This window comes from Haliotis rufescens, unplaced genomic scaffold, assembly GCF_023055435.1.
Source record: "Haliotis rufescens isolate VD_foot unplaced genomic scaffold, xgHalRufe1.0.p SCAF_121, whole genome shotgun sequence".
Classification (NCBI taxonomy): Eukaryota; Metazoa; Mollusca; class Gastropoda; order Lepetellida; family Haliotidae; genus Haliotis; species Haliotis rufescens.
In genome coordinates this window covers 329,060-354,179 of record NW_025963804.1, presented here as the reverse complement: position 1 = coordinate 354,179, position 25,120 = coordinate 329,060, and the positions used below count along the sequence as shown (strand labels likewise).

General features: G+C 41.3%; 1 protein-coding gene across 4 annotated transcripts in view; it reads left to right on the top strand.

The window, feature by feature from the left end:
• Positions 1-24,269, top strand: part of LOC124136191 (putative ferric-chelate reductase 1 homolog) — a 46,127-nt gene extending 21,858 nt beyond the window's left edge. For all 4 annotated transcript variants that reach the window (XM_046502047.2, XM_046502044.2, XM_046502048.2 and 1 more), the window contains exons 3-16: positions 2,424-2,560; positions 5,498-5,592; positions 8,820-8,985; positions 11,143-11,343; positions 12,468-12,563; positions 13,050-13,197; positions 14,226-14,342; positions 14,844-14,959; positions 16,357-16,443; positions 17,412-17,483; positions 19,675-19,774; positions 20,389-20,529; positions 20,914-20,987; positions 22,801-24,269. In XM_046502047.2, the coding sequence (XP_046358003.2) occupies positions 2,424-2,560; positions 5,498-5,592; positions 8,820-8,985; positions 11,143-11,343; positions 12,468-12,563; positions 13,050-13,197; positions 14,226-14,342; positions 14,844-14,959; positions 16,357-16,443; positions 17,412-17,483; positions 19,675-19,774; positions 20,389-20,529; positions 20,914-20,987; positions 22,801-22,893 (1,643 nt within the window). In that variant the 3' untranslated portion in view covers positions 22,894-24,269. The remainder of the gene's footprint in view (positions 1-2,423; positions 2,561-5,497; positions 5,593-8,819; positions 8,986-11,142; positions 11,344-12,467; positions 12,564-13,049; positions 13,198-14,225; positions 14,343-14,843; positions 14,960-16,356; positions 16,444-17,411; positions 17,484-19,674; positions 19,775-20,388; positions 20,530-20,913; positions 20,988-22,800) is intronic.
• Positions 24,270-25,120: the final 851 nt, after the last annotated feature.

The window sequence follows — 25,120 nt, the reverse complement described above, 5'->3', positions numbered from 1 at the left end:
TCTTCTGTCCAGACTAGTGAATTACCTATCCAGACTAGTGAATCTCAGCTCCAGACTAGTGAATCTCCTATCCAGACTAGTGAATCTTCCATCCAGACTAGTGAATCTCCTGTCCAGACTAGTGAATTACCTATCCAGACTAGTGAATCTCAGCTCCGGACTAGTGAATCTCCTGTCCAGACTAGTGAATCTCCAATCGAGACTAGTGAATCTCCTGTCCAGACTAGTGAATCTCCCATCCAGACTAGTGAATCTCCTACCCAGACTAGTGAATCTCCTATCCAGACTAGTGAATCTCCCATCCAGACTAGTGAATCTCCTATCCAGACTAGTGAATCTCCTGTCCAGACTAGTGAATCTCCCATCCAGATTAGTGAATCTCCCATCCAGACTAGTGAATCTCCTATCCAGACTAGTGAATCTCCCATCCAGACTAGTGAATCTCCCATCCAGACTAGTGAATCTCCCATCCAGACTAGTGAATCTCCTATCCAGACTAGTGAATCTCCTATCCAGACTAGTGAATCTCCCATCCAGACTAGTGAATCTCCCATCCAGACTAGTGAATCTCCTATCCAGACTAGTGAATCTCCTATCCAGACTAGTGAATCTCCCATCCAGACTAGTGAATCTCCCATCCAGACTAGTGAATCTCCCATCCAGACTAGTGAATCTCCCATCCAGACTAGTGAATCTCCCATCCAGACTAGTGAATCTCCCACCCAGACTAGTGAATCTCCTATCCAGACTAGTGAATCTCCTATCCAGACTAGTGAATCTCCCATCCAGACTAGTGAATCTCTCATCCAGACTAGTGAATCTCCTATCCAGACTAGCGAATCTCCAATCCAGACTAGTGAATCACCTATCCAGACTAGCGAATCTCCAATCCAGACTAGTGAATCTCCCATCCAGACTAGCGAATCTCCAATCCAGACTAGTGAATCACCTATCGAATCTCCTATCCAGACTAGTGAATCTCCCATCCAGACTAGTGAATCTCCCATCCAGACTAGTGAATCTCCTATCCAGACTAGTGAATCTCCCATCCAGACTAGTGAATCTCTCATCCAGACTAGTGAATCTCCTATCCAGACTAGCGAATCTCCAATCCAGACTAGTGAATCACCTATCCAGACTAGCGAATCTCCAATCCAGACTAGTGAATCTCCTATCCAGACTAGCGAATCTCCAATCCAGACTAGTGAATCACCTATCGAATCTCCCATCCAGACTAGTGAATCTCCCATCCAGACTAGTGAATCTCCTACCCAGACTAGGAAGTCAGTGAGCTTGACCACCCGACCACATTGGTTGCCTTTTATGGCAGGAATGGCTTGCTGAAGATTTATTCTACCCCGGATTTTCACGGCTCAAGACTGCATGGGGATGAATTTGATTGTATCAGAGACCATATAATAGATTATATTATATGGTCTCTGATTGTATCTTTATAATCAATTATGTACAATAAGTATCTGAAAGTAATTACTCAAAAGTGTAATGCATTCAAACTGATATTTTGAAAAATGTGTGATGCCCTTAGCGTAGTCCATTCAACGTAATTTGTCTGAGATATTTTCAACACAACAGCATTGTTGAATTTATATCATTGAACAACAAAGTGAAATATCCGTTTTACCAGTCGTATGTGTACTAATTTTGGTGTGGTGGTACATTACATATATCTATACACATCTAGTGTGCACAATTTAATTGGTATATTCTGCCATTTTTATGCTAAAACTATGAAATTTTCTCTTATGCATGCCCACATGTTTGTGTCGTTTTGGGTGTAATCCTTTCAAAATGAAGGGTGTAAGGACACCAGGAAATACCGTATTCGACGTAATAAGCGCCGAGGGCGCTCTCGAAATTAGAAATAGGGGGCTCTTATTTCAATATTATTTTGGTGAGAAAAAAACAGAGTTGAAAGATAAATTTCGTGATTTATGCTGACAGCCTGAAATGACAGATATATTTTCTAGAATTTAATTGCCCATAATTAAGGGTGCATATGACACACGAGTGTGTACACAGGATTGTTCACTAGCCAATATATTAGCAAATACCGCCATGGGCGCTTATTAGAGCGGGGCACTTATTACGTCGAATACGGTAATTGTACTACACAAGAGCCATTGCATCAGTTGGTTGGTTTGCTGTTTAACGCTGCAGTAATTAATATTATGAGCATCGATCCACGCAATTGGGATCAATGACATGCATTAACCAAGTCAGCGAGCCTGACCACCCTTTCCCGTTAGTCGCCTTTTACGACAAACATAGTCACCTTTTACTGCAAGCATGGGTTGCTGAAGACCTATTCTGCCAGGTTTCTTCAAGGGTCCCTTTGTATCAGTGCCTTCAGCTGTCTCTAAGGGACGTTCAGCATCACCTCATTCCGTTGTTTGTTTGTACAGTGGTACTGGCAGGTGTGTGTGGGCGGCAGTTCAAGGGCTTCCTCCTGCAGGCAAGACTAGCTTCTGGTCCTACTACATCTTCAGGATTAGGAACGTTTGCTGCAACTGACAGCAATGCTAAAACATGGTGTCCAGCTGTAAGTTGATTTTTTACATTTAATTGAAATAATGGGCATGATTGGATACATTGTAAGATGTCACAATAGCCCATAATCCCAGGTGTAGACATGTCTACTTGTACGTTAGTTCGAGACAAATAGTGAAAATGTAGACATGGTGGAGGGAATAAGCATTTTTCATGAACCATTAGTGCAAATTGAGATGCGGATTAGTTGGATATGACCAATGGTGGCTAACCCGGTGTGAGTGTGTGACCTGGCTGTGATCTGACTGTGTGACCTGGCTGTGTGAGTGTGTGACCTGGTTGTGTGAGTGTGTGACCTGGCTGTGTGAGTTTTTGACCTGGCTGTGTGAGTGTGTGACCTGGCTGTGTGAGTTTTTGACCTGGCTGTGTGAGTGTGTGACCTGGCTATGTGTGTGTCTGACCTGGCTTAGTTAGCTAGCTGTGTAAGCATGTAACCCTGCTGTGTGAGTGTGTGACCTGGCTGTGTGACCTGGCTATGTTTGTGTGTGACCTGGCTGTGTGAGCTAGCTGTGTGAGTGTGTGACCTGGTTGTGTAAGCATGTACCCCTGCTGTGTGAGTGTGTGATCTGGCTGTGTGTTCTGGCTGTGCGAGTGTGTGACCTGGCTATGTGTGTGTGTGTGACCTGGCTGTGTGAGCTAGCTGTGTGTGTGTGTGTGACCTGCCTGTGTAAGCATGTACCCCTGCTGTGTGAGTGTGTGATCTGGCTGTGTGTCCTGGCTGTGTGAGTGTGTGATCTGGCCACATTTACAGACCAGCTTGATCCATCTGTAAATGTATCCTTGTGTAACAAAAGTTCGATCACATAAGAAATCCCGCGCCGTACTAGCAGAAACAAAGCAAACATAAAGAAAACAAAAGCTCACCTTAATTACTGTTTATTAGCGTCTATTTTGGCAAGGTTCCATTGAAATCCACTGTCAGATCAATCGATACTTCGCCCGCCATTTTTGAAGTCAACAAACATGACCTAGAAACAATGTCACATAAGTTTGGTCACCTGATTGGTTGGCTTGCTCTCCCGCATACAATGGAATGTATGGAATGCTATCCGAGCCACAGTACATCACGCAATGTCACGATTTAGATTTATTGTTTTTCTTGTCATGTAAAAAAAATCCCACACAAATGTTAAAAATTGAAGTAAACATGAAAAATAACATATTTACACAAGATACAGTCTGGATATTACTCTTCTTTTTCGTTATGACAAGGACACCAGAATTCAGAGTTTCTTCTAACTACAGGCACGGAAGTGCAATAACGAAGGCTGACCCAATGCTGATGGGTTTGATGAGTACATTGAGCCCAGCTAGTGTAAAGTTCTGAATAACAGTTGCCAATTGCCTGCAACTCACGTTTGCTGCAAACACAACAAACTTCATTATCTGACCTTCTGTCGCTGTCAGAAGACCAATCCAAAAGATCTCTATTGTTGATAGATACAGGAGAATTATCCGCTACTTTGCTTGTTGACAGTCAGGGCGATGCCTGGATGCATTTCTTCGTCTTCGGAAATGGTTTGGAGCTTTTAGGTGGTTGAGTTTTCCTCTTTGGCACATATGTCTTTGCCTGATGTGAACTATTTTATCCAAAATAGAAGACTCTACAACGGCACTGAGAAAGTTTCTTTTCTTGGTAGGCACCCTGTTCTTGCTTAAAACATCTTCTTTGTCTTGAAAGAAAGTTGAAACGTCTGTCAGTGAACTAGTTTCATCGCCGTCATCTTTTGCGCCATGCAACTTTGAAACAAAACCGTAAACCCATTGCATAGAAAGAGGTGGATCATCTTTACTTCTTTTTCTAAGATGGATTGCAATCAGATCAGTGGCCATAGCGGTAACCTCGGCCCTGGAGTACCCATATCCAAAATTAGCCATGATGTTGATGTGGTCAACTAACAACTTTTCTTCCTCAAGTGAAAGAAGAAAGCTCCCTTCCAGTTGTTACACAGTCAACTGACACCTTCCCGCTAATCCGATCATGTAAAGTCGAAAACGGTACACAAACTTTCTTAGAAGCTCTCCTTATAGCCATCCCATCAATAACAGCTTCATATGCCTTATCTAGTGCGTTTGACACATATTGGCGATACTGACCTCTCCCTGTTGGTTCGCCAACAAAGATGGCCTAATATATTAAATTCATTCTTTGAAATAACTAGCATACACTTGAAAATCCTTAATATAAAAAGTTCATGTCGACTAGAAAACTTTAAAATTACGTTGATATCAAAATAAGACATGGCCCAGTGAAGCTTCCATAGATTTTTAATTTGGCGAGGGCGTGACGTATTGTGTCACGTGACCTCCATTGACTAGATAGTAAACAAAGCAGACAACGTTTTCTCTGACATTTACGATGGCTTATTTCTTTAATATTACGGTGTTTTGTTTGTGGAAAAAAGGGAGTTATGGAATCCTTGGTTAAAATTACATTATTTCATAATTATTTTGATTAAACTTACATTTTTTGTCCAGTCGAAGCGAAAGGCTGCCGCTCTCAATGAAAGCTGCAGGTACTGCAAAATCTCATATAACAACGAGAATGTAGGTGATAGAAATGGCTGATCAAACTTATGTTACAGAAGGATATCTGTTATGTCTCTGTCTGTGGCATATTGCAATTCTTCACTCTTATTTAACATCCCAGTGACTGTAGTGTATAATTTTATTTCCATTTACATCTCAGAGACTGCAACATGTACAATTTCTTCTCAACTGCATCTGCAAGATGGCAACATTTATATTTTCATGAGATAGATCAGTATCCCTAATCAATGCAACTAAGAACCTGAAAATGACAGTCTCATTAAGATCAGATCCTGTTATGGGATGTCCTCAGATCTTTGTTGAGTGATAGCGAGAACTAAGATCTGATTTTAATGAGATATTAAACAATATTTATTGATGGTGACCTGTTTGTTTTCAGAATCCATCCATTACTCATGTCAACAATGATCTGAAAAGTTCAATAACAGTCACTTGGACTGCCCCATCTTCAGCTCAAGGAGATATTGTATTTGTGTAAGTATAACATTCTCATCAATGTGGACTGGAAAGTTTGGTGGATTTGTTACAATTTGACTGCTGCCTCAGACACATATTGTTTTGGAAACGATTCAGTGCTTGGATATCTCACACTCACACAGCCAGGTCACACACTCACACAGCCAGGTCACACACTCACATAGCCAGGTCACACACTCACACCATGCACACAGCCAGGCCACACACTCACACAGTCAGGTCACACACTCACACAGCCAGGTCACACACTCACACAACCAGGTCACACACTCACACACTCACACAGCCAGGTCACACACTTACATAGCCGGGTCACACACTCACACAGCCAGGTCACATAGCCAGGTCACACACTCACACAGCCAGGTCATATACTCACACAGCCAGGTCACACACTCACACAGCCAGGTCACATAGCCAGGTCACACACTCACACAGTCAGGTCACACACTCACACAACCAGGTCACACACTCACACAGCCGGGTCACACACTTACACAGCCGGGTCACACACTCACACAGCCAGGTCACACACTCACACAGCCAGGTCACACACTCACACAGTCAGGTCACACACTAACACAGCCAGGTCACACACTCACACAACCAGGTCACACACTCACACACGCACACAGCCAGGTCACACACTTACACAGCCGGGTCACACACTCACACAGCCAGGTCACAGAGCCAGGTCACACACTCACACAGCCAGGTCATATACTCACACAGCCAGGTCACACACACTCATACAGCCAGGTCACACACACTCATACAGCCAGATCACACACTCACACAGTCAGATCACACAGTCAGGTCACACACTCACACAGTCAGATCACATAGCCAGGTCACACACTCACACAGTCAGATCACATAGTCATACAGCCAGATCACACACTCACACAGTCAGATCACATAGCCAGGTCACACACTCACACAGCCAGGTCACATACTCACACAGCCAGGTCACACACTCACACAGCCAGGTCACACACACTCATACAGCCAGATCACACACTCACACAGTCAGATCACATAGCCAGGTCACACAGCCAGGTCACACACACACAGTCAGATCACATAGCCAGGTCACACACTCACACAGTCAGATCACATAGTCATACAGCCAGATCACACACTCACACAGTCAGATCACATAGCCAGGTCACACACTCACACAGCCAGGTCACATACTCACACAGCCAGGTCACACACTCACACAGCCAGATCACACACTCACACAACCAGGTCACTCACTCACACAGCCAGGTCACACACTCAAACAGCCAGGTCACACACTCACACAGCCAGATCACACACTCACACAGCCAGGTCACACACTCACACAGCCAGGTCACACATTCACACAGCCAGGTCACACACTCACACAACCAGGTCATACACTCACACAGCCAGATCACACAGCCAGGTCACACAGCCAGGTCACACACTCAGACAGCCAGGTCACACACTCACACAGCCAGGTCACACACTCAAACAGCCAGATCACACAGCCAGGTCACACACTCACACAGCCAGGTCACACACTCACACAGCCAGGTCACACACTCAAACAGCCAGATCACACAGCCAGGTCACACACTCACACAGCCAGGTCACACACTCAAACAGCCAGGTCACACACTCACACAGCCAGGTCACACACTCACACAGCCAGGTCACACACTCAAACAGCCAGATCACACAGCCAGGTCACACACTCACACAGCCAGGTCACACACTCAAACAGCCAGGTCACACACTCACACAGCCAGATCACACAGCCAGGTCACACACTCACACAGCCAGGTCACACACTCAAACAGCCAGGTCACACACTCAAACAGCCAGATCACACAGCCAGGTCACACACTCACACAGCCAGGTCACACACTCACACAGCCAGGTCACACACTCACACAGCCAGGTCACACACTCAAACAGCCAGGTCACACACTCACACAGCCAGGTCACACACTCAAACAGCCAGGTCACACACTCACACAGCCAGATCACACAGCCAGGTCACACACTCACACAGCCAGGTCACACACTCAAACAGCCAAGGTATATCAACAAGTTTCCTCTATGGTCCTGGAGAATTTATGTCAACATGGTCGAAGGGTAAAGTGAAAGAACATGAAACATCTACCACCAAGTCAGTCCGAAAACCAGCCATTCAGACCACCTCACCAACTGCTGTAATCACATATCATGTTGGACAAAGTACAAATCCTGTCAAACAATCTCCATGACTGCACCAAATGGAGTGAGTGAGTTAATGCTTTACGTCACATCGGCAATATTTCAGCCATATCGTGACGAGGCACCAAATGGAAACCAGCAGAAGCAGACCAAATCCCCCAGCACAGGCTCTAGATCAAGGCACTCATCCCATCCACCTACAATGACTTGATAAAACCAGGGAGACTATACACATGATACATAGAGGTCGTGGGCACCAATTAGCCATTTATCTACAATTTATAGTGGAGGTGCTAATCAGTGTGTGCTTCCATGGCCTGTGTCAAACTCCAGTGCGCTCATGGCCAGTTCAGAACAGGATAGTTGGAAATGGGAATTTCTCCGTTCGCCAATACTTTAAAACATCATCGGGATGGCACTGGTAACCCTTGAAAACAGATGAAATTTAATGCGATAGTGTTACGTCCCTTTTTACGTGTTTACTTTCTGCTCATTATGTCTCTCCGGGTTCTACAACATCATCTCATACAGAAAATTCAAGACTGATATCAATATAAACAGATAAACAAAGAAACTTAAAAAATATCTGTACATGTAATTTATTTTGGTTCATGATGCTAAAGGCTGACGAAGCCACAGTGCAATGTCAAAGACAGGATCCAGACAATTCCGCATTCCCCACTATTTTGTTTTTGAAAGACTTAATAAGAGGACGTTTCATTGGGGGCTCAGCATATGTTTTCAGGAAGTGCTTTTCTACACTTGCCACTGATAAAATATGTTATCTTTATCGAAAAATGTCTTGAAAATGGCAGTTCCATAATTTGTGAGGCAACCTCATGAACAAAGATATGTATCACTTTTCATTAACTTTGGTATCTGAAAATGACAAGCAAGTCCCCCATAAGATGGCTGAAAATAGTGACTGAACAACTTACGAAGAAGCTTGTGCATACCCCTCACCAAAATGCTGGAAAGTATCCAGTATACTGCAATCTTGACCATTTTCTTTTCAGAACAACATTTGTTGAGAGCTTTTCCACCTACTGGGTTCAACAGACATCTGTGGTGATTCGTGACGAATCCCTGACCAACCCTCCCCCAAACTATCCTGGTGTCCCCTCCTCGGTGTTAGATGCGTCATCATGTGCCTCCACAACACCGGCACCTCCCACAACAAAGGTAGAGGCCTCAACACTGGGATCCATATCACATACCCTACTTTTGGTAGCTACCACTGGATTTGAACCAAAATCAGAAGTCATATTCTGATAAAAGAAGCCACGTTTTCAGTTATTGTAAATGAATAAAATCAAGTGAAAGTTTTACTTTACAGATAGTGTTAGGCAGTGTATGATTTTGTGAAATGACAGGACTTTTGTCAAGAGGTCAACAACATGCACATGTCATGTTCATCAAAGACCATCGAAACTGGTAATGTCATCAAAATAATTATGAAATTTAAATGAATCAAAATCATAATTTTGCAAATATGTTTGGAGAATAGAATGTCAGCTTGTGTTTTATGTGGGAATGACATCAAGGTAGCTGGCTGATGTGAGAGGGTAACACAGAGATGCTTCTGACCCGTGAAGATCCGGTGTAGAATAAGTCTTCAGCAACCCATGCTTCCCGTAAAAGACGACTATGCTTGTCGTAAGAGGCGACTAATGGGATTGGGTGGTAAGGCTCGCTGACTTGCTTGATGCATGTCATCGATCCCAATTGTGTGGATCGATGCTCATGATATCAATCACCGGATTGTCTGGTCCAGAATCAATTATTTACAGATCACCATCACATAGCTGGAATATTGCTGAGTGCATTACGATTTTGGTGTACTAATTATGATTTTGAGCCTATATTAAATATTATGCTATAACAATTTTCCTTCCCCAAATTACCAATGTTTTAAACTTATCCTATTTCATACTATGCATTTCTCATTCTAAATGAAAACATGCCTTAACAAAGGTTTCCAGCTTCTTACAAAACCTAAGTTCTCGCTGCCACTAAACAAAGATCTGAGGACATCCAATTACAGGTCACGTCACGAACATTGTCCTCCCACTGAAACGACTAACAAGAAGTCAAATTAGAAAACAGCTTTCTTGAGCTTTATGGCACTCTTTTCAACCAGGCGACTTCCAATTCAGACTACACTTGAAAAATATGTTAACACAGTTCTCAATTAAAATTTTGAAAACTGAACAAACGAACATACCAGAATGTCTAATATATGGTTGCAATTGTATGGCAGTGCTTCCCACATACTGTGCAACGCCTCTACCATTCTAATGTTTCACCCACGGAAGCGAGAGATAGACGATAATTTTGATGGAATCAGTCATACGGGCCATAAGTCGGTTGGAATACCCTGTGTTAACATTTTCAATGATGCATGATTAGAAAACACATTCCGACTGTCACTTTCATCATCTGGTAAGCGACGCTCTGATTGGTTGGATGAAAGGTCGTTCTGACGTGACCCGTAATGGGATGTCTTCAGATCTTTTTTGAGCATTAGGGAGAACTAAGATCTGATTTTAATGAGAATGCAATAAGGGTTGTCATCTCTGCATTGGAGTTTCAGGTATACATTGACATGATATTGATGTGTAAGTTAGTGAGTTAATGAGTTGTTTACACTGCAATGGTATTGTTGTAACCTTTGGAGTGTAACCTGAATGTGGGTAATTTGATGTTGCAGTGAAACCCATGAGCATGGTAATGATAAACAAGCGTTATTATTGGGTTTGGTTTGGTTTGTTTGTTGTTTAACGCCGCACTCAGCAATATTCCAGCTATATGACGGTGGTCTGTAAATAATCGAGTCTGGACCAGACAATCCAGTGATTAATATCATGAACATCGATCCACGCAATTGGGATCGATGACATGCATCAAGCAAGTCAGCAAGCCTGTCCACCCGATCCCGTTAGTCGCCTTTTACGACAAGCATAGTCACCTTTTACGGCAAGCATGGGTTGCTGAAGATCCATTCTACCCCGGATCTTCACGGGTCGTTATTATTGGAGCAAATCTGAGCAAAGATGCTTATTTCCTCAGTGAATTGTAGTGCTTAACAGGGTCTCTTGCCTCCTTGAAATGTATGAATATGATGAAATCATTTTTTTTTTTTTATTTGAAAAGCAATTTCTTTACAATTGATATTTAGTATGTAAATCAGCAAGATTATATCAAATCAACAAATCGTGAAAGATTAGTGTCATTTCTTTGAAACCTTGCCATTTAATGAATGCAACCAAGACACTCTCCCATACGAATGATTTGTGGAGTATAGTTGTTACCTTAAGATGATTTTTTTTTTCTCTCTAGGCTCCGGAACCTGGACGCTTTCCAAAAGATTCTTCTTGCCGTAGCACACGAGGCTGTTTCCATGACTGTGACAGCACAGGCTGCACCTTCGTGGTCGGCTGGGAAGACAGCAGCGACCATGTCAAGTTCTTCATCAAGGCCAGCTTCCCCGGAGCAAGCAATGCCTGGATGGCTATAGGTCTGTCTGACGACCAGAAGATGGTAAGCCAGTGTTTCCTCATGCAAGGAAAGTTGCGAGTTGATGGGGATGAGGATGATGTAAGAGATTTTATGAGAGCTTCCAGTTGCTTGTAATGACCATGAAATCATGTCTTAGTCAATAAACTATGTCCATGTGTGCTTTTGAGCCATGTCCATGGACTATGTCCAAGAACTTTGTCCTTGTAGCCATGTCCATGATTTCATGTCTGTGTCCTTGAAGCCATGGCCATGATGGAATTCTTGGAGCCATGTCCATGAATGGGTTTTTGGAGCCATGATGTCTTTGTCCATGTGTCCTTGAAGCCATGTCCATGCACATGTCCTTGGAGCCATGTCCATGATTCCATGAATGTGTCCGTGGAGCCATGTTCATGACTGTGTTCTTTGGAGCCATGTCCACAATTCCATGAATGTGTCCTTGGAGCCATGTCCATGATTCCATGTATGTGTCCTTGGAGCCATGCCCATAATTCCATGAATGTGTCCTTGGAGCCATGCCCATGATTCCATGAATGTGTCCTTGGAGCCATGCCCATGAATGTGTCCTTGGAGCCATGTCCATGATTCCATGAATGTGTCCTTGGAGCCATGCCCATGATTCCATGAATGTGTCCTTGTGTTCATGAGTCCATGATTCCATGAATGTGTCCTTGGAGCCATGCCCATGATTCCATGAATGTGTCCTTGTGTCCATGAGTCCATGACTGTCCCTTGAGCCATCATGTCTTTGTCCATGTGTCCTTGGAGCCATCTCCATGAATTCATGAACTGTATGTCCTAGTTTTTTAGAACCCTAGCTGTTCTTGTTTTTTGGTTCTTTCACAATGAACTTGTACCATCTGTATGTCAGTAAGTCAAAGGTATCCCCATCTGCCACTGAGTGTTTTGGTTATTTTGCTGCTTTTCATGTCTCAGAAGGGCGGTCGGGTAGCCTAGTGGTTAAAGCGTTCGCTCGTCACGCCGAAGACCCGGGTTCGATTCCCGACATGGGTACAATGTGTGAAGCCCATTTCTGGTGTCCCCTGCCGCGATATTGCTGGAATATTGCTAAAAGCGGCGTAAAACCATACTCACTCACTCACTCATGTCTCAGAAGCTAAGTGGAGTGGTTTCTTTTGTTCCAGGGTTCAGATGGTGTAACAGAGTGCGTAAACTTCAATGGTCAGATGGCTGTCTTCAACTCCCAGAACACTGGCAGAAGCAACTCCAAGCTTCCAACTGTAAGTGACAAACTGGTTCCAACTCAGTGTGGGCACACAGGTCCCAGTACTCTACTGCTTGTGTAAAGGTTGACTTGATTTTATTGGGTGATCAGGCTCTGGGATGTGGCTGACCCCATGTCATTGGATGGTCATGCTTTCATGCTCTGGTGAGATGGACAGTTGTCTGTGTTTCTGTCTGTGGTTTACCTGGTCCAGACTCAATTGTTTACAGGCCTCTATGACATAGCTGGAATATTGCTGACAGTGGTATTAAACTCACTCACTCTATAGCCTGGTAGCCAGGACCAGTTATGTTAATGCTGAAGGTATCTCAAGGGTTGGTACAATTTCAAATGTTTTGGGGGTATTGCTATAGGTTATCACGTGTTCTTGGTTGAAAGAAGTAAAATTAATATGATCATTGTCAAGACATGAGAGTGCACTTTTTTTATGTTTACTCCTTTTTCTGGATATGAAATTATTAATTTTGTGTTGGTGTTCCAGACTGAAGCAGGCCTACTGAGTGGTTCAATCATTAATGGAGTGTTTTCCTGCTCTTTCAACCTCACCAAGCAGGGAACCCTTGACAACACTTTATTTAGCTTGGTCAGAGAAAGATATCTGCTGCTTGCCAGGGGTACAGCTCTCTCAGGTGATCATTGCTTGAATTGGGTTATTTAGGACATTTTTTTTAATTTTTTTTATTATGGTTTGATACAGCACTCAGTAGGTTTCCAGCTGCATGATGCATGTCTGTAAATAATCAAGTCTGGTCCAGACGATCCAGTGATTGACATCATGCACATCAATCCATGCAATTGGGTTACGATGACATGCATCAATCAAGTCAGTGAGTCTTACCTCCTAATCTTATGACAAGCATGATTTGCTGAAGAGATGAATATACTGTATTGGCAATGTAGAGCTTGGTTACCTAGATTTGAATTGAATCAGGAAACGAATGCGCCCAAAATATGACGTCAATGTCGTCTTTACAAACTTTCTTATGAAATTCTGAAGCATGTGTATCATGTGATAAAACATGTGTATCATGTGATAAAGCATGTGTATTATGTGATAAAACATGTGTATCATGTGATAAAGCATGTGTATCATGTAATAAAGCATGTGTATCATGTGATAAAGCATGTGTATCTAGTGATAAAGCATGTGTATCATGTGATAAAGCATGAGTATCTTGTGATAAAGCATGTGTATCTAGTGATAAAGTATGTGCATCATGTATTAAAGCATGTGTATTATGTAATAAAGCATGTGTATCATGTAATAAAGCATGTGTATCTAGTGATAAAGCATGTGTATCATGTAATAAAGCATGTGTTTTATGTGATGAAGCATGTGTATCTAGTGATAAAGCATGTGTATCTAGTGATAAAGCATGTGTATCATGTAATAAAGCATGTGTATTATGTGATGAAGCATGTGTTATGTGATAGACCTGGGAAGATCCAGGTTAGAATATGTCTTCATCAACCCATGCTTGTCGTAAGATGCGACTAACGGGATCAATACTCATGATATCAATCACTGGATTGTCTATTCCAAATTTGATCATGGAATACTGCTAACTGCGGTTTCAAACAACAACAAAAAACCTGTGATAAAGCATGTGTATTGTGTGATAAAGCATATTTTATGTGATATAACTTTGTTTTACAGCCAGCGCTATAAGTAAACATGATGAGACTCCGTTTGTAACAACTAGAGCAGCCAACTTTCAGAGGTTTGAGGAGCTGACCATTGGTGCCATCCCACTCACACTCGTCAAGGCACATGGTGAGTAGCAGGCACACGACTAGTGGCATCTGCACACTTATCTCCCCACACTCAACACTTATCTACACACACTCAACACACTTATCTCCACACACTCAACACACTTATCTCCCCAGACTCAACACACTTATCTCCACAAACTATACACACTTATCTCCACATACTGAACACACTTATCTCCACACACTCAACACACTTATCTCCACACACTCAACACACTTATCTCCACACACTCAACACTTATCTACACACACTTAACACACTTATCTCCACACACTAAACACTTATCTACACACACTAAACAAACTTATCTCCACACACTCAACACACTTATCCCCCAACACTCAAGACACTTATCTCCCAACACTGAATACTTCATAACTACATGATGAGCACATGGTGTGTGAAGTGAACAGTACTAGAGGCATCTATACATACTCAGCACAAACTCAGCACACAGTCAACACATTATTGAACATGCAATAACACATCCTGTTCCAGGCTCATTGATGGTGTTAGCCTGGATATTTGCTGCCAGCATCGGTATCGTCATCGCTCGCTACTACAAGCCACAGTGGCCTGAGAGTTCATGCCTTGGGGAGAAAGTGTGGTTCCAGGTAGGTTCCGGAGTTCATGTGAGCTTCTTGTCTCGATCGTCCGTCATCAATCTACCCATCTTCCCGAGGCAAGAGAGTTAACTGACTATAAAAGTCCAGTTTCTAGGCTGGTATTATGGAGTTACATTTTGGCTGGACTAACGAGTCTATGCATAGTCCAATTGACTGGTTCGTAAAGTGTCATACAGATTTCGGTTGATTGCAGGATTTGCAAAGCATGTGAACCACCAACTCGTTAGCAGCAGATATTTTCCAAATCTTCTCATGTTTTTAATCAAGTTGCTCCCGTGATTAGATGCATTTCGCGATGTAAGAACCGTTTTATCTCAATATAGATCTTTATTATCGATCAGATCGTCCTGACCGGGCGCAACCATTTTGTGTGACGCAAATGCAAGCGATACGAGAGGTGGAATCTGATTGGTCCATAGGAGAGATTTAAAAGGGACATAACTGGTAAAAGACACTGGTGGCGCTACGATCGAGCCCAGTCATTCCAGCCTAGTTCGGCAAGGGTGGAAACTGGACTTTTAAAGTCAGCTAACTCTCTTGCCTCGGGAAGATGCCATCTACCCTTTCTAAACTTTTTCCTCTCCCTTGAGACAGCAGAGCATATGATGCAGGGGAAAGATGCTCTCAGAATCTGTATGCAATCACTTATCATTTCAAGAGATTTTTGCATGTGTCATCCCTAGAACAATGAGCCAGTTTGTAGCTTGTCTTTGTCCAACCGGAAGGGCAGCAGTCCATGCTCACCTGTTTTTAAACACCTGGTGTTATATGATGATCACTATATAGACTATTATATATTAATAGAATGGGCATAAATAGACCTTTCATTCATGATGTAATGTGACAATGTGTCAGAATATTGAAGACAGTCATATTTTGAAATATAACCAAATGGATTTTAAATGGTGGTTGTTTTGAAATCTAAGATGGCCACCACAATAGTTCGAGAAAAAACTGGCAACTTCATATTTCCTAATCAGTGATGTATTTTGATGATTTAAACCTTGTTGCAAAGATTCTACCCAAAATTTTCTTAAACCTTTTATTTCGTACATAAGCCCATACTAATAACTACAGCAAACCCTTGTTACAGTGGACTCTGAAAAACACACTTTTGGAACAGTTACTGTTGGGAACACGGAACATGCATCACAAGTGACATAGCTCTGTACCCATGATTCATTTAACCAGAAAATTATAAATCTGGACAAATTCACTGATATCTTACTGTCCGGATAAACAGGGTTTCGCTGTATACAATGATCTTTGTAGGTCTGTATGAACTTGTCTATCCCAGTTTGTTTGCGGCCAGGTAATGGAGATGTGAGTTTGAATCCTGACTGCTTTGATGTTTTGAATTCTTATTGTCGTGTGTATCGATCCAGCTTCATCGTAGCTTCATGGTGCTTGTGGTCTTGGCTGCCGTCACTGCATTCATCCTCATCTTTGTGGAAGTGAAGGGCTGGAGTGAGGTGAGTGCTACAGATGCCATTCTTCAACACTGCCTTCTAGAGATTGTACAAATAGGTTGTTTGAACAGAATCTTTATCATTTAGCTGACATTGCACCTATGGTATTACACAAGTGATGTTAAAGAAGCTATGCAGCTTTTATTCAAGTTTGAGCAAATGGTACAAGATTTGTGACCATGAATGTGTTAGACAATAGTAACACAACTTTAGTAGTAATACAACACCAATAGTAACACAACATTAACAGTAATACAACACCAATAGTAACATAACACCAATAGTAATACAACAGCAATAGTAACATAACATTAATAGTAATACAACACCATAGTAATACGAACCAATAGGAACACACAACACCGATAGTAATACAACACCAATAGTAACATAACATTAATAGTAATACAACACCAATAGTAACACAACACCAATAGTTATACAACACCAATAGTAACATAACATTAATAGTAATACAACACCAATAGTAACACAACACCAATAGTTATACAACACCAATAGTAACATAACATTAATAGTAATACAACACCATAGTAATACGAACCAATAGGAACACACAACACCGATAGTAATACAACACCAATAGTAACATAACATTAATAGTAATACAACACCAATAGTAACACAACACCAATAGTTATACAACACCAATAGTAACATAACATTAATAGTAATACAACACCAATAGTAACACAACACAGATAGTAATACAACACCAATAGTAATACACACCAATAGGAACACACAACACCAATAGTAATACAACACCAATAGTAACATAATATTAATAGTAATACAACACCTATAGTAATACAACACCAATAGTAACATGACATCAAAAGTAACATGGTTTTATGATCAACATAACACCAGTAGCAACATAGCAGCTTTAGTAACGAATCACCAATAGTCATGATAGTACCATTAAACTTGTGTTTGGTTTCTTCCAGCTCGGAGAAGAGGCTTCAAAGAAAGCTCACCCGATTCTTGGTGTCATTGTCACAGTTCTGGCAGTGCTGAATGTAAGTCCACCACTTACCATGCTTCTGTATGATGCTGCACTATCTACATCTGTCTCCTGTCTGACATCTGTAAGATATCTGTCTATGTGTCTGTTTCCTGTCTGACATCTGTAAGATATCTGTCTACGTGTCTGTCTCCTGTCTGACATCTGTAAGATATCTGTCTATGTGTCTGTCTCCTGTCTGACATCTGTAAGATATCTGTCTATGTGTCTGTTTCCTGTCTGACATCTGTAAGATATCTGTCTATGTGTCTGTCTCCTGTCTGACATCTGTAAGATATCTGTCTACGTGTCTGTCTCCTGTCTGACATCTGTAAGATATCTGTCTATGTGTCTGTCTCCTGTCTGACATCTGTAAGATATCTGTCTATGTGTCTGTTTCCTGTCTGACATCTGTAAGATATCTGTCTATGTGTCTGTCTCCTGTCTGACATCTGTAAGATATCTGTCTATGTGTCTGTCTCCTGTCTGACATCTGTAAGATATCTGTCTATGTGTCTGTTTTCTGTCTGACATCTGTAAGATATCTGTCTATGTGTCTGTCTCCTGTCTGACATCTGTAAGATATCTGTCTATGTGTCTGTCTCCTGTCTGACATCTGTAAGATATCTGTCTATGTGTCTGTCTCCTGTCTGACATCTGTAAGATATCTGTCTATGTGTCTGTCTCCTGTCTGACATCTGTAAGATATCTGTCTATGTGTCTGTTTCCTGTCTGATATCTGTAAGATATCTGTCTATGTGTCTGTCTCCTGTCTGACATCTGTAAGATATCTGTCTATGTGTCTGTCTCCTGTCTGACATCTGTAAGATATCTGTCTATGTGTCTGTCATCTGTAAGATATCTGTCTATGTGTCTGTCTCCTGTCTGACATCTGTAGGATATCTGTCTATGTGTCTGTCTCCTGTCTGACATCTGTAAGATATCTGTCTACGTGTCTGTCTCCTGTCTGACATCTGTAAGATATCTGTCTATGTGTCTGTTTCCTGTCTGACATCTGTAAGATATCTGTCTATGTGTCTGTTTCCTGTCTGACATCTGTAAGATATCTGTCTATGTGTCTGTTTCCTGTCTGACATCTGTAAGATATCTGTCTACGTGTCTGTCTCCTGTCTGACATCTGTAAGATATCTGTCTATGTGTCTGTTTCCTGTCTGACATCTGTAAGATATCTGTCTATGTGTCTGTTTCCTGTCTGACATCTGTAAGATATCTGTCTATGTGTCTGTTTCCTGTCTGACATCTGTAAGATATCTGTCTATGTGTCTGTTTCCTGTCTGACATCTGTCTGTCTCCTGTCTGACATCTGTCTGTTTCCTGTCTGACATCTGTAAGATATCTGTCTATGTGTCTGTTTCCTGTCTGACATCTGTAAGATATCTGTCTATGTGTCTGTTTCCTGTCTGACATCTGTAAGATATCTGTCTATGTGTCTGTTTCCTGTCTGACATCTGTAAGATATCTGTCTATGTGTCTGTCTCCTGTCTGACATCTGTAAGATATCTGTCTATGTGTCTGTTTCCTGTCTGACATCTGTAAGATATCTGTCTATGTGTCTGTCTCCTGTCTGACATCTGTAAGATATCTGTCTATGTGTCTGTTTCCTGTCTGACATCTGTCTGTTTCCTGTCTGACATCTGTCTGTCTCCTTTCTGACATCTGTAAGATATCTGTCTATGTGTCTGTCTCCTGTCTGACATCTGTAAGATATCTGTCTATGTGTCTGTCTCCTGTCTGACATCTGTAAGATATCTGTCTATGTGTCTGTTTCCTGTCTGACATCTGTCTGTCTTCTGTCCGATATATGTCTATATGTCTGCCTCTTGTCTGAACAAGTTGTATGTCTGTCTTCTTCTATTCAATTTTCCAACATTACGTCAACCAACCGTTTTCTCATGAAACTAATGTGAACAAAGAAGTAAAAATATGTGATGTAATAGTGAAATAATAATAATAGTGAACTTTTAGGCTTAATTAGTTTGTTATGGTGTCTTAAGTTGCCGTATACTGTGTCATATTAGGTCAGCAGCAAAATATTGGGCGAGTAAAATATTTTCACTGATGGTATACAGCCTCATATGACGTGAGTAGTTCTGTTCTTTGATTGGTCAATCTCACTTTGAGGCATAATTATAAATTTCATGCAGTTAGTGTACATGTCAGTCAAGGTATAACATTGTACTTTCCAGCCAATCATGGCTCTGTTCCGACCCCACCCAAATGATGCCAACCGACCAATCTTCAACTGGGCCCACTTCGGTGTGGGAACAGCTGCTCATGTTCTTGCAGGTCAGTATCATCAGTTATCATTCTTAGCTTACCTGACTGACAGTCAAAGAAACTTATGTCGTTGTCTTGGTATCTGTCTGGTTGTCTATCTGTCTGTCATTAACCGACGTCTAATCTGAAACTACAAGTCCTATCCCAGATCCCAGCTATGGTTTCTGTAAAAACTGCTCACAGAATTTAAATCCAATTTTAAACATGGCCCATTTTTATTCGCCTTAGATTCAATACTGTATTTTTGTTATCATTATTTACGTTTCAAATTATTTTCAAATGTCTGCCGGGCGGTTGGGTAGCCTAGTGGTTAAAGTGTTCGCTCGTCACTCTGAAGACCTTTTGTCAATCACCCATATGGGTACAATGTGCGAAGCCCATTTCTGGTGTTCCTTGATGTGATATTGCTGGAATGTTGCTTAAAGCGGCATCAAATCAAACTCACTCACTCAAATGTCTGCCATGAAGAATATAACATATTCGTCCAAACCTTTCACTCAGAAATCAAATAATACATTGAAGCCATATGTATTATGGCCCTGACTGTTGGTGGTGGAGTGGTGATAGCAATTCAACAAAATATTGGGGTCTTGGCATAAAGCAATTTTGTTTCTTTTCTTCAGTGGTGACAGTTTTCCTGGGTGTAAACCTTGGCAAACCCGCAGTCCCCAGCTATGTGACGTGGATCCTGGTGGGCTATGTTGTGTGGCAGGTCCTCATTGAGTTCCTCCTCGTCTGCTTCAAGTGTCAGTCGGAGTCAAAAGGTCAGTCAGATTACCAGCATGTTCTCTTCAGTGTATAACACTTACGTCTGAGGTGGCATGTGGTCCTGTGCACAGCGGACAGATCACAATTCAAAGGCAGACGCTGGTCGCAGATGAGAAAGCAATGAGACTTTTAGCCTACTAGCGCCTCACAGGCAGCTTGGGTTGTATACTCACCAGGGAGCTTAGAATGAAAATCAAGTGCATACTGATCCTTTGCCTGGGGTAGAAGTATTGTAGCACTTTGAGTACAATAAAATAAAATAGCACAATATAAATGGCCTTATTTATTATAACACATAAATATCATGTATACAGGATGTGTGCACTCAGATCTGACAGGCAATTTTGCGCTGTTGACTTAACTGTGGTGTTATGTTCCAGATCGCAGTGAAAATTACGAGCTTGCGCAGAAGGGAATGCCGGTCCAGCAACAGGCTCAGCCAGCAAAACAACAGGTACATACTCAGAATCTTACACAATACTGGCGAGGTGAGGTGAAATGGGGTGTACTTCACAAGCAAGGTTATTGCACTTATATGGTGATGTGTGCATGCATGCGTGAGCGCATTTGCAGCTGCTTATAGTAGTGCGGACCAATACTGGTTTTATAGTTCTAATAGTCTGAGATACCATGCCACAGTTTGTCATTGATATCCCACTCAGACACAGTAAACTAACTCAAGTCGACCAATCCTTGTTTTATCCCATAATCCCGAGCACCAGGCAGGGCAACAACATATACCCTCTTTAATGTCTTTTGGTATGATGCGGCTGTGGATCAAACGACTGACGTTCTGCTCTCCAGGCAGACACTCCATCTATTAGACCACAATGGTGATGTACGCAGTACTAGATGTGTGCAGTAATTACAACTTGTAATCAGGTTACATTTACACTACATGGGATCACATTTGGAAGCACTGCTTTCTGAGTATTATCTTTAGTGGCAATTCAGAAGCTGTTGTACCAGTGAAGACAGAGTTGACAGGTACAGGGGCTAGTACATTGATGAGCAAGTAATAGCAGAACTGGCACCTGTACCGAAACATATATCTTCCCGAGGCAAGCATGTCCACTAGCCTATATCAAAGCCTAGTTTCTAACCTTGCCACATCAAGGCCACTTTTCTTGGCTTGACGGAGGCACCACCTTGCGTAGATCACGAGTTGTGCCCCTTGTAATGAAAACGTGATATTCAATCAGATCGCTGTTCTTATCTTGTATTGCTTTACAAAGATGACAACAACCACAGTCAATGACCAAGTCGATCAGATAACGAAATCATTCGCGTTTGCATCCTTAACACAAAAACATAGGAAATCGTGGGGTTGTTTAAAAGATGAAAAGATATATTCATGTCAACAAAGACGGGCAGCGGTAAATCATACAAAGGTATACCAGTTGTGTATGTTGATTTTGTGAACGTTCTCTGATTGGACTAGCAATATGTGCAATAGTCCAATCATATTTAGCACAGGAAAGTGGACTTGATGCGGCAAGGGTGTAAACAAGACTTTGATAAAAAGGCTAGTGGACGCTCTTGCCTTGGGAAGATGCAAAACACCATATTGAAAGAATAAAGAAGTTGAACAGCTCTGTCAACTTGTCTCTACTGTGTTTCTTGCTGTTCCCCAATCAATCTCATTAAAATCAGATCTAAGTTCTCGCTGCCGCTAAATAAAGATCTGAGGACATCCCATTGCGGGTCACGTCAGTACAACCGACCACTGAAACGACTAACAAGAAGTAGACATCAGCCAACTAGAAAGCAGCTTTCTCGAGCTTCACGGCACTTGTTTCAACCTGGCAACTTCCATTTCAGATTACGCTTGAAAAATATGTTGACACAGTTCTCGAATAAAATTTTGAAAACTGAACAAACGAACATTCCATAATGTCTAATATATGGTTGCGATTATATGGCAGTGCTTTCCAAGTACTGTGCAGCACCTTCAAATGTTTATCCCACGGAAGCGAGAGATAGACAATAATTTTGATGGATTCAGTTGTAGGGGCCGTAACTATCATTCGGAATACCCTGTGTTAACGTTTTCGAGGTTGTATGATTAGAAATCACATTCCGACAGTCACTTTCATGATCTAGTAAGCGATGTTTTGATTGGTCGGATGAAAGGTTATTCTGACATGACCCGTAATGGGATGTCCTCAGATCTTTGTTTAGCGATAGCAAGAACTAAAAGCTGACTTTAATGAGATTGTTCCCCAATAGTCCTCCAGTTGACCATGTAGTGTCTTGTCTTCCTACAGGGTTCCTGTCTCCGACAGGGTCTACTCCTCCTCCACATCGCTGTCATCACTGCCATCTCCACCGCCATCATCGTCCTCATCGTCATCTCCTAGACAGCACCGGGATCCAGCCTCAAAGACAGTTCAGACATATCATGGTCGCCATGCTTATAAGATACTGAATAGCATGTCTGTTTTCTTACAAATAATATGTTCTTTTCTATCCTGGTAAATATTACAGTTATTTAAAAGAGTTCTGTGAAATATGTCAAATGGCATAGCCATGTGTCAAATATTAACTGCTGAGGGTGTATTAGGTCAGTTTGTCTTGAAATCAGACAGCTTATGTTTTGTGTAGAAATCCATCCATGTCATGCTACTCCAAGAGCATAATGTCTGTACAGTTTGTCCCTTCGGATAACATCCACTGTGTCCGTATGTGTTTGTGCAGATGTCTGTTTGCCATGTATGAATGGTGTTTATAAACACCAAGAGGAGCCACTGATGACATATCATTTTCAAGCCAGACACATTAATTTTAGGGGAGAGGTGCCTGATGTAGACTTTTCACCAGTGAAAAATCAGAATTAATTAAATTAGGTGTTTAGTTTTAAAGATGCCTGTTGAGTAGAAAATCCTGTTATTTCTTTGATTCTTCTTTACCCTTATATAATATATAATATTCCAGAATAATTCAGGTGAACTCTGTTATTGTAAAACAAATTATGTTATGCCTTATATTATTATGTTCTGGCCTAAATTTGGGTTTGCATAGGAAATTGCATAATCTTCTCCACATGCAATATATTGCATATGTTTTATGTGAGATACATTCCTTTTATCCACTTGTCCAATATTGAATACACATGGATATTGCCATGTATAATGCCATGTACATAAGTAAGTGCCTGTTTTCTATGTTGTCACCTCTGTATTGTATAATTTGCAAGAAGAGAATCAAATACATGTTTTATATTCTATGTGTTCACATTGGTCAAATCTTTGTCACCTCTTTAGGTTTAGGTGCTGTTTCCCATGGTCCTAAAGGTTCATATTCAATTTACAAGTTATTATTCTATGAATGTTCCATCATGATTTATAATGTTTTAAACTTGACCATTATTATTCCTTTATCTGAGGAACATGTTATTTGATATATTTGCCAGTGTTCAGCATATGAAGGGTTAATGTTTTGTTATTGCTTACAATGGTTAATGCATTATTTAGGTCATGTTCTCTTGACTCTTCCTATAGGTCAACCACAGCCTTGGTCCTGGTGACATTACATTTTCAAACACCATCGGAGATTCGTGTTTTTTATCTGCATCTTGAATCAAGAACACTGAGAATGTTGCTTTTATTCCTATTTAAGAAACACAGAAATGGAGAAAAGATTGGGTAGAAATTTAAACTTTTATCATAAGATATGTATTTTTTTATGTTTAAAAAGGAACTGTAAAATATAAATAAATAAATTGCCTTTAAAAGTGCTTCAGTGATTTCCTCTTTAATCTTAAGGATAAAGTGTGATACTCACAAGAAGCAGCGTGAAGCAGTTGGCTCTACAAGTTATACTAAACAATAAAAGTCAAAATTACTGGAAATTACAGGAACAGCAGAAGTTACAAGATGCACTACAAGTAACAAGAAAGACAAATTAATTGAAGCACTACACGTAACATGAAGCACTAGAATTAACATGAAACACTACAAGTAACATGATGCACTACAAGTAACATGAAACACTACAAGTAACATGATGCACCACAAGTAACATGAAGCACTACAAGTAACATGAAGCACTACAAGTAACATGAAGCACTACAAGTAACATGAAACACTACAAGTAACATGATGCACTACAAGTAACATGAAGCACTACAAGTAACATGAAGCACTAGAAGTTATATGATGAACAAGTTACATGAAGCATAACAAGTTACATGAAGCACAAGTTACAGGGAAACACATTATGTTATGGGAAAACGCATTAAGTTACATGAAGCACCACAAGTTACACAAAGCACTTCAAGTTACAGGAAGCACATGAAGTTACACAGAGCACTAGAAGTCTAATTGAGCACAGCCAGGTACATGAAGCATTACAAGTTACGTGAAACACATTAAATTACATGAAGAACATGTAACTTAACAAAAGCACTGTCTGTTACAGGAAGCACTACAAGTTACAGGAAGCACTACAAATTACAGGAAGGGCAACCTATGAAATACTTCCAAGTTACATTAAGGACAAAGTATATGAACCCATGAAGATCCGAAGATAGCGCGAATGCCCATGATGTCAATCACTGGATTGTCTGATCCAGATTTGATTACTTAC